The sequence below is a fragment of the Xyrauchen texanus genome, chromosome 2, assembly GCF_025860055.1.
Source record: "Xyrauchen texanus isolate HMW12.3.18 chromosome 2, RBS_HiC_50CHRs, whole genome shotgun sequence".
Lineage (NCBI taxonomy): Eukaryota > Metazoa > Chordata > Actinopteri > Cypriniformes > Catostomidae > Xyrauchen > Xyrauchen texanus.
In genome coordinates this window covers 39,956,891-39,968,022 of record NC_068277.1, presented here as the reverse complement: position 1 = coordinate 39,968,022, position 11,132 = coordinate 39,956,891, and the positions used below count along the sequence as shown (strand labels likewise).

Genomic DNA, 11,132 nt, shown 5'->3' with positions numbered 1-11,132 from the left:
GGCATCGTTTAAATGCCACGGCCTCCCTGAGCATTGTTTCTGACCATGTCCATCCCTTTATGGCCACCATGTACCCATCCTCTGATGGCTACTTCCAGCAGGATAATGCACCATGTCACAAAGCTCGAATCATTTCAAATTGGTTTCTTGAACATGACAATGAGTTCACTGTACTAAAATGGCCCCCACAGTCACCAGATCTCAACCCAATAGAGCATCTTTGGGATGTGGTGGAACGGGAGCTTCGTGCCCTGGATGTGCATCCCACAAATCTCCATCAACTGCAAGATGCTATCCTATCAATATGGGCCAACATTTCTAAAGAATGCGTTCAGCACCTTGTTGAATCAATGCCACGTAGGATTAAGGCAGTTCTGAAGGCGAAAGGGGGTCAAACACAGTTTTAGTATGGTGGTCCTAATAATCCTTTAGGTGAGTGTATGTGCTTGGTAAGGGTCGGTAAAAATATCTATTTTCTGATGCATCACGATCTTCAATCGATATCGATTCTTGAATCCCAAGATCGATCTTCTATGCATATCCCTCCACTAATGAGAGGAAATCACTCGCATTAGCAACCAAACTTCATGCTATGTGACTAAAATATATATATGGTAAATGTTTAGATTTCACTTACTATTGATTGTGTTGTATAGTGGTGGAGTATTGATCAGTGATATCTGACCTGTAAATAGAAAAATATATATATAATTGTAAAGGGATTAATGGAAAGGAGGAGGCGAGAACCGGCTTGACGATATAAATAATAGTTTAATGAAGAACTAAACAAAAAGACAAACACACAAATGTGTCAGACAGCTGCCCGTAAACCTCTCTCTCTTGCACAACGGCTTCCAGTCTGCCTTTATCCCTCTCTGAGGCTTGATTAGCCTGATATGGGGCCAGTTGTGTAGCATCACGACCTGCCTTCCTCCCTCCGCCCTGTCACAGGCATGCCTTCCACCCCTTCTGGCGGCAGGTCATCCCTGCCTTCCTGAATCTGGGAGTGGACAGGGGGAGGGAAACAACAATAATTAAAAACACAGGGGGTACTCCCTGTAACAGTGCAGTACCCAATAAAAACCAAAGTAAAATTTAAAAAAGAGAAACAACAATAATTAAAAACACAGGGGGTACTCCCTGTAACAGTGCAGTACCCCCTAAAAACCAAAGTAAAATTTTAAAAAGAGAAACAACAATAATTAAAAACACAGGGGGTACTCCCTGTAACAGTGCAGTACCCCCTAAAAACCAAAGTAAAATTTAAAAGAGAGGGAAAGGCCAACGAGTAGCAGGAGAGAGAGACAGAAGAAAAAAAAAACACTTACTCGCCGGTTCTCTGATATGACGTAGCTTGGTCCTTGGCCACTCCTCCACCCTCTAGCATAATATACCTCTAATATACACTTATGGATCGATATGGAATCAAATCGAAATCAGAATCGTGTCAAATCGTATAAAGAGTTTGTGAAATGGAATCGAATGGGGAAATCTGTATCAATTCCCAGCCCTAGTGCCTGGCAAAGTTATCTAAGGGTAGATTTTGTGAAAACACTGTATGTGAATCAACTCGACTCCATATCCTAAGACTTTTCAGTTTTGTATTTCAGCCAATCTCTATTTAGGATCATTTTGAGGCACAAACTATGAAATAAATGTATGTTTTCTTGTGTTATAGGATGAAGGATGACTTCTCACACCTTTACATGGGTGTCCTCAGATGATCTTCTAAATTGCCAAAGGCTATAAACTCCAAGCATAATGTAATGGCTGACTGTAATCAGCATGGCAGTTCTTTGAAAATCCTACAATTTGTGCACCCAATGTACAGAACATTAAGCTAAATTATAAGAGGCTCATAAATTAAAGCCTTCTCAGAAAAAGAACTCCTGCAAATTGAATGGAGGAACGTGAAAGATCCAACACTAAAACCAAGAATGATGACATAAGCAGTACAAATAATTATTACCTCACCTTCAAATGAGAGGCAGATATCTGTTTGCAGACCATTGCATGGCGCCATGACTCAACTGAATCTTACAGTTCTCTCAGCAAATTTCTCTGGTGGCTCAGAATCTGGTAATTTGTACCTTCCATTTTCTGTGTTCAGCGTTCTCACACTTACTTTACTGGCCATGCTAGTGGTGGCCACCTTTGTTTGGAACCTTCTAGTGTTGGTGACCATCCTGAGGGTGCGCACCTTTCATCGCGTTCCCCACAATCTGGTTGCCTCCATGGCCATCTCGGATGTGATGGTTGCAGGACTGGTTATGCCACTCAGTTTGGTCAGGGAGCTCTATGGTCGGCGCTGGATACTGGGTCGGGCCTTGTGTCAGGTCTGGATCTCTTGTGACGTGCTCTGCTGCACAGCCAGTATCTGGAATGTGACAGCCATTGCCCTAGATCGTTACTGGTCCATCACGCGCCACCAGGAGTACACACTTAAGACACGCAAAAGGATCTCCAATGTGATGATTGGCCTCACGTGGCTACTCTCCTCTGTTATCTCACTTTCTCCACTCTTTGGTTGGGGTGAGACCTACTCAGAGGAGAGCCTGACTTGTCAAGTAAGCCAGGAGCCCTCCTACACAGTCTTCTCCACATTTGGAGCCTTCTACCTGCCCCTCTGCGTGGTACTCTTCGTCTACTGGAAGATCTACAAGGCTGCCAAGTTCCGCATTGGCTCCGGCAAGACCAATACCATTACACCCATGGCTGAGGTCATAGAGGTAAAAATTATATATGGTATTATAGGAAAGATGATCCAGTGTGATATGATTCATTGTTATTATTTTATTATTTGTTTAGTATTTTAGACTTTAGCTTACCAAATGCTTTCACTATTAAATAGGATGAGGGTAATTTATAATGGAGTTTCACAATCAAGATTTTTTTTCTTGGTCAAATGGGCAATAAATAATTCACACAGGTGATTTGCTAGTAAATGTCTAGTGTTGAAATGTCGAGTTAATGAGGTGTCAGAGGAAGCAAAAATGTGAAAATACAGAGAGAGAAATAAAGCCATGGGCTAAAATAAAATTAGTGCAGAAATGAAGATCAAACCCAGAAGAGTTATTCTCGCAGAAGGTAGACTCAACCCACAGTTGACACCTGGCCCTGAATTGACACACACAGTCCCCTCCCCAACACACACATGCTCAGAAAGCAAGAGTGAGAATACAATTAGAATTAGGTCCTCACTGGTTCTCACACAGAGCAACAAGACATGCATTTCTGCATTGTGCTTTTAAGATAATCGTATTCTTCCAGTTCCCATTTAAATGGATATATTCTGGATTGGTTCTCCAGTCATTTTTTCCACAAGAAATTTTAAATACATTTCAATAATTCATGTCACATTAAAAAACCCACTTGAGTCATGACTATTTAATGCCATAATAAACCTCACAACATCCTGTCATTAAATGGGCATGTAAAATATTTGATCAGTTATGATCTCCATCTACCATTCAGAGTGTAGTCACGAGTGATTGTATTTTCTAAGTAATAACTTATATAGGTGCTTTTGTGTCTCTGAGTCTACTTGTGTGTTCATATACATGTACACGTGTCCATCCTCTTTTCTCATGGGGGACAACATTAGCAAGTGTTAATGTAGATAACTATAAAGGCCTAATTCTATTCAGGTGATCCTTCCTCTCTCATACTGTAATGTTATTCTTGTCCTTCCTTGACTATTTCTGTCTCTGCATTGCCTTGGCTTTCATTCCTTTCCTTTGTCTGCATTGCTACATTTAGACCCTTTCTCTGTGTAGTGATGAATGAAAGCCATTTGATGATGAAGTTCTTTAACAATCTATACTGTATGTATTGTAACAATCTTATAATGTATGTTTGGTAATAATCTATTGTAATATTATAATAGATTATTCTGTAACACTTTACAATATGGTTCCATTTGTTAACATTAGTTAAACTAAAAAATAAATTAAAAAATGAAAACAATTTGTATTGCATTTAGAAATCTTGGTTCATGTTAATTTCAACATACTGTAACACATTTTTAAAATCAAAAGTTGTATTTGTTAACATTAGTTAATGCATCATGAACTAACAATGAACAATTGTATTTTTATTAACTAAAATTAACAAAGATTATATATCCTTTAAAAAAGATTTAGTTCATTGTTAGTTCATGATACCTAATGCATTATCTAATGTTAACGAATGAAACCTTATTGAAAGTGTTACCGATTATTCTAATTGTAATGCATGTATTGTAATAATCTATAATACAATATTGTAATAGAATTGGTTATCATTGGAAATGGAGACCTTTTGCCACATACAAATTGTACCACACCAACACAATTAAGAGCACATCATACTCATACACATGTTTTAATTTGATCCAATTGTTTTGTATTTATCATGTAGGCTTTCACCTCAAACACACCACATTTTCCACAACCTCACCATTATCTCTCGTGTCGCTGTGTACACATAGATATACTCACACACTGCCTCCTTTCATTTTGTGCATCTTTTCAATGCATCTTCACACAAAATACTTAAAAGTCCATTTAAATCACTTTCACGGATCCAAAATTCTATTAATTGCCCCATTGCCTTCTTTATCTGTCAGAAATGCATAGACAGATTCTCGGTAATGTGTTTTTGTTCTGCTTTTTTCTGCCACAGTACTCTGCTCACCCAACTACATCCTTTCAAACAAAAAGCTATTAAAATAAAACTCAGTGTACCTACACACAAGATGCAATACACAAACAATGTTTAATTAAAGGGCAGAAGCAATGTATTGTACTCTCTGAGATTTACACAGTTAAATTTCATAAAAGAATTCCATCAAATTGAATTGTGTACTTTAAATTAAATTAATAAAACTTACAATATTTAGATTAGATAACACTTTATTTTACAGTCTCCTTGTTACATATATAACATGTACTTACTAAAGTAATAACAGTAATGTATAACTACAAGCAAATAAACCAAACCCTTACCCCAACCATAAACCTATAGTAAGAACATGTTAATTAATATTACTCAGTACTAACTTGTGTAATTACACTGTAACAAGGACACTGTAAAATAAAGTGCAACCGTAGATTTATTTAGTTTTGTGTAAGATTACTCAATTCAGTTTGGTGGAATTTTGTTTTATTATTAAAATGCATAAATCTTTAAATTATATATATATATAAATATAATTTAATAACAATAAAATAGGATATTATTTGTGTTTCTAATTTATCGGTACAAGTTTGAAGACAGGCTGGTGACTTTGTCATAGTGAACTTAGTGAACAAACAAATGCAGGAAATAAAATTTCATTGGCCTTATTTAGAAACTTGAGGGCAATGAAGAGTAAAGTAAAGTCTTTACTCTGGAAAGTAAAAGGCACCATTGCTTTCAAGGGAAATAATACAGGATTTTTCATGCAAGCTTATGTGCTGACAAAAGCTTTTTATGTGCTTACTCTGCCACATAAAGATGCACTTCATGTTTCCTATCAACATTAATGGTTAGACTGTGGAATAGTCTCACATGCACAACTTTATCCATAGTTTGCATTAAAATTGTTTGGCATTTCTCCTCATATGGAGAACATAAAAACTAGTATGTCCTTTACAGCTCTCCTCAATGATACTCACTCATTGGGAAATGACAGAAATACTCATCTTGCTCCATGTAACATTTTATGTAGTCTAACTTTATTGATAGATTTGGAAAGTATTCTGTGAATCTTAAAGGTCTTTTGCTATGTTCCCAGTATTGCTCATTAAGGTATAAAGTATGATGTATAGACACATAAAACACAGATATACTGACAATTATGACTACAACACAACAGTGTGGATAGGGTTTATATGGGTTGAAAGAAAGCAAAAATGGTTGCCTGCTATCAGTATGAGAGATGGACTAATTCCAATGATGACAAGTTAGAGCACTAATTTGAGCAAATTAAATCTGTGATTTTGTAATAGTTGTGCACCCCATTAGCAGTAGCAATACATTTCTTAATCTTCTTATTTGTTGATTGCCAGGTAAAAGAGGCAGAACGGCAGCCACAGATGGCCTTTACGGTGCGTCACGCAACTGTATCGTTCCAGACAGACGGTGAGACGTGGCGAGAGCAAAAAGAGAGGAGAGCGGCTCTGATGGTGGGCATCCTGATTGGTGTATTCGTGCTTTGCTGGATTCCCTTTTTCCTTGCTGAGCTCATCATTCCGCTCTGTTCATGTGACATCCCCCCTGTCTGGAAAAGTGTCTTTCTATGGCTGGGCTACTCAAACTCCTTCTTCAATCCACTCATCTACACTGCCTTTAACAAGAACTACAACAATGCTTTCAGAAACCTTTTCTCCAGACAGCGATGAGGAATGGACAGAAGAAAGTCTGCAATGAAAACCCAGCAAACGCAAGAGCACAAATGAGTTGGCTCGAATCTCTGCTACAAGTGGAAGGGGGCAGCCGATGCACATTAAGAAACTGGAGGCCTAGTGATGTTTTTTAGTGATCACATTTTCACCTGCTGGTAATGGATTATCAATTTAAGGCTGCTGATGATGTCTTCATGGTTGGACAAGTTGGACACCATCTGCTAAATCAGCAGTTCTGACACAGTACATGTCTACTAAACCATCCAAGTGCTTTGTGCTGTTGACCCCTTAAAGTAAATAGTTCAAAAATGTAAATTCTGTCATTATTCACTTACCCTGATGCCATCTCAGATGTGTATGACTGTCTTTCTTCAGCAGAACACAAATTAAGATTTTTTAGAAGAAGATAGATCTCTGTCAGCTCCACACATTCACAAGCACTCAAATTTGAAGTGCACAGCACATGCAAATTATATATCTCATAAATCGCAGTCTTTGCGGTTTAATTATTTCACAAAATCATAACATTATTAAAATTTTTGCGTTGAATGTTATGCAATGATATTCGTATGTAAGATGGTATTTGGGATTGGAGCATTTTTATGAGCACGAGTACAACTACATGAGTGTGAGTGACCCAATTCTGATACCATTATCAGTATCTGGACATCCCTACTCACCATCTCTGTGAACTCCTGCTTTTCTCCACTGTTCTTAATGGGTTTCCAAACATCAAATTAAGCCATTAAGCCATTTATCGTCTAATGGCTAATGTATTTTTCTACGGTTTAAAGCTTTTCGAAGGCACAAAATAAGGATATGTTCACTGGTTTAAAGTCTGAGTCTTGGCCTAATTTATATCCTTATACTTGTTCTAAAAGAGCTTGTCTAAGGAGAGATGTAACATGGGTTCTTACAGACTTCATTGCATTTCCTTTTCATGTATTAATTTATTTTCTTATGAAGGAAGTCACTGGACAAGTGAAAAGACGGTCTGAGTTAAGGTAGGTAAATGAGGACAGACATTAAAGGAAGAGTGCACAAAAAAATTATAATTCTCTCCTCATTTATTCACCTTTATGCCGTCTCAGACTTGTATTTGTTACTTCAGAACTCAATCAAAGATATTTTTTGAAGTGTTTTTGTTCATACAATGCAAGTCAATGGGGCCCAACACTTTCAAATGGAAAAAATTTTAAACATTTCAAAAGTTTCAAACTAATTTTTCACTACAAATCTTGACATCTGCAGTCTCATTGGTGTGATCATGTGAGTTTGAGATGACATAATAGTAAATGATGAGAGAATTATCATTTTTGGGTAAACTATTCCCTTATCATCAGATCAGAAAATATGAGCACAGAAAAAAGGAGAGACCACTTTGCAATTTTGAACAAAATCATTGTAAATGCTCTTTGAAATGCCTTTATTTGCAGGCAGCACATCTCAGCATTTATGTACAATGTGTATCATGAATGTATCTTTCTTTTTTGTAAGCTTAAGTACCAATGTAGAGAAGTAAACTGAAATTTGCACATTAATTACATCACAGTGGAATGTGATGTAAGCATGCCTGAATTCCTTTGTGATGGGGCTGTGATACACTTGTTACATAAAACTGATAGATTGATCATACATTTATGGTTATTAAAGACACAAAAAAGCATTAAGGCTAATCTTCTCTGTCTATACCTTCTGATGGCCATCAGATTTTGTTATACTCCTGTAGAGTCTTGTCCACTTGTGTACAGATCTGAGGGTTTCGATAACCATCCTCACTGTGTCTGCCTCTCATTCAGTACATGTAAAAATATCCTGCTAATACCAAAATAAACAAGATAGTGTGTGACAGCTTGTTATACCCCAAGGAGTTATCGCAATGCTTCTAATGGATGTGCAATGAATCTTAGAGCAATGATCACACACCATCTTTTTGAAATTCTGTCCATGCATCAGGTCTGTCCATCAATTTGTCAGTTCATTTCATTATCCATATAACTCTCAGCTTCAGGGCAGCACAAAAATTGTACTTGTCTGTGCGGCGCACTCTCTATGAGAATACAAGAATTTCTGTTGTGAGACCAGCACTCAGGCTTCCCAAAAGTTAAGGAGGGAGAGCAAGATATCGAGAGGGATATTGAGTTAAAATATAGGCCATGAAAACAAATGGAAATGGGAAGTGTGGGTGTGTGTAGCATCTTCTCATTCATGTGCTTAATTTCAATAGGAAAGACAGATGCTGATATTTTTTTCAGAATACACCACATGTATAAGTGTAAATATGTACACGTGGCCACTTATGTTTTCTGAATTTGCTGATAATTTAATTTAGTTCATCTTAATACAAACTGGAATGTTTTTTCAGTGTCTCTGCAGTGATAGGAATAATGTACACAGTTTGCTGTTTCTTAAGGAAATTGGTACTTTAATTCACCAAAGTGGCATTCAACTGATCACAAAGTATAGTCAGGACATTACTGATGTAAAAAAACATCATCATCTCTATTTGAAAAAAGTCATTTTTGATCAAATCTACACAGGCCAAATTTCCAGCAGTCATCACTCCAACACCTTATCCTTGAGTAATCATGCTAAATTGATAATTTGGTACTAGAAAATCACTTGCCATTATATCAAACACAGTTTAAAGATATTTGTTTCATTAAATGAAGATTAACATCGTCTTTGTGTTTGTTTTTGAGTTGCCACAGTATGCAACAGATTGGCATGTCTTAAGGTCAATATTAGGTCAAAATGGCAAAAAAGAAACAGCTTTCTCTAGAAACTCGTCAGTCAATCAGCGTTTTGAGGAATGAAGGCTATACTTAAAATCACCAAAAAAATCAATAAAATGAAGATTTCACACAAAGGTGTACACTACAGTCTTCAAAAACAAAGCACAACTGCTCTAACAAGAACAGAAAGAGATGTGGAAGGCCAGATGTACAACTAAACAAGAGGATAAGGACATCAGAGTCTCTATTTTGAGAAATAGACACCTCACATGTCCTCAGCTGACAGCTTCATTGAATTCTACCCGCTCAACACCAGTTTAATGTACAACAGTAAAGAGAAGACTCAGGGGTGCAGGCCTTATGGGAAGAATTGCAAAGAAATAGACACTTTTGAAACAGAAAAACAAAAAGAAATGGTTAGAGTGGGCAAAGAAACAGACATTGGACGTCAGATAATTGGAAAAGAGTGTTATGGATCTTAACCCCATTGAGCTTTTGTGGGATCAGATAGACTGTAAGGTGAGAAGTGCCCGACAAGACAGACACATCTATGGCAAGTGCTACAGGAAGTGTGGGTTTAAATGTCACCTGAGTATCTGGACAAACTGACAGCTAGAATGTCAAGGATCTGCAAAGCTGTCATTGCTGCACGTGGAGGATTTTTTGAAGCTGCATGTGAAATATTTGAAGTAGTTTAAGAAGTTCTGAACATTTTATTTCAAATTGTAAAAGTAATTTTTCACATTATTAATGTCCTGACTATACATTGTGATCAGTTGAATGCCACTTTGATGAATAAAAGTACCAATTAATTTCCTTAAGAGCAAAAATCTGTACATTATTCCAAACTTTTGACCACCAGTGTATATATATATATATATATATATATATATATATATATATATATATATATATATATATATATATATTGTTTTTAAATGAATAGCATGCCTATTTACATGAATGCAGGATTTACAAATATGCTGGATTTTAAATTGGTACCAATGTGTTAAGTTGAAGAAGATGAAAGAGAACTGAAATTGTGTTTTCATGGTAAATTTGTACCATGAAAAATATGCTGTGTTCTTTGAGGACATTCGCAGAGAGAAACTTTTTCACTCTTTATTGTTTTCCAGTATAAAGGTAAAAAAGATAAGATACAAGAGGTCACATTATCACAACGGCTGTAAAATAACTTTTAAAATGCTTTAGAGAAAGTTGTTTTTAAATATTTAAAGGAATATTTCACCCAAAAATTACAATAAATCTGTAATTATGTACTTAACCTATTGTCGCTCCAAACATGTATTATTATTTTTTTCTTCAGTGGAACACAAAAGGGGAATTTTCACAAAAGTCTTCAGAGGATTTATTAGCCATTACAATGAATAGTGATTCCGGTATGTCAAGATCAAAAAGGACAAAAAACACCATAAACCAGCATAAAGTTAATCAATACGGCACAATACGGCGCTGTTCCAAGTGTTCTGAGCAGTCTGATCACTTTGTGCAATGAACAGATTTAAATTTCAGGAGTTATTTATTCTCAAATCGAATCATATTAATTAAGTGCTTAAACTAAAAAAAAAAATCAAATTAATTAATTATTATAGTTTTAAAATTTTCAATTTCAATTTAGTTGAGTTTTTTTGCTGATTTTCACTCTAAATGGCCGTATTTTCGTGAACGAGCTAAGCGTAGCACTACTTGCAACGACAGTACGCTACGTCCAGCCTAATTTTTGCGAAGTTAAATGCTTCATCATGCTGCAGTTTTCTAGTGAAATATCCAGCGGGGGAACCAAAATTTAGTTAAATTGTCAGATGAGATTTTTCAGGTGAATATTAGGTGGAGGTTTTAATGAGTAAACCGTACCTCCCTAACCTAAAACTATAAACTTAACATAAACCTAACCAATAGTGTTTTAAAAAAAAGCAAATGAGTGTGAAACAAAACAGACATCCTTACCCTAAACCAACAACTAAACCTAAACACGTGTCCTAAAATCAAATACGACATGAACAGCACATTT

At 36.3% G+C, this 11,132-nt stretch overlaps 1 protein-coding gene across 1 annotated transcript; it reads left to right on the top strand.

Annotated features, from left to right (window-relative positions):
* The first annotated feature begins 2,021 nt into the window (after positions 1 to 2,021).
* Positions 2,022 to 6,392, top strand: LOC127619036 (5-hydroxytryptamine receptor 5A-like). The gene is made up of 2 exons (XM_052091761.1): positions 2,022 to 2,729; positions 6,030 to 6,392. Exons 1-2 carry the CDS (start codon positions 2,022 to 2,024, stop codon positions 6,360 to 6,362), a joined length of 1,041 nt encoding a protein of 346 aa, XP_051947721.1. The 3' UTR covers positions 6,363 to 6,392.
* Positions 6,393 to 11,132: the final 4,740 nt, after the last annotated feature.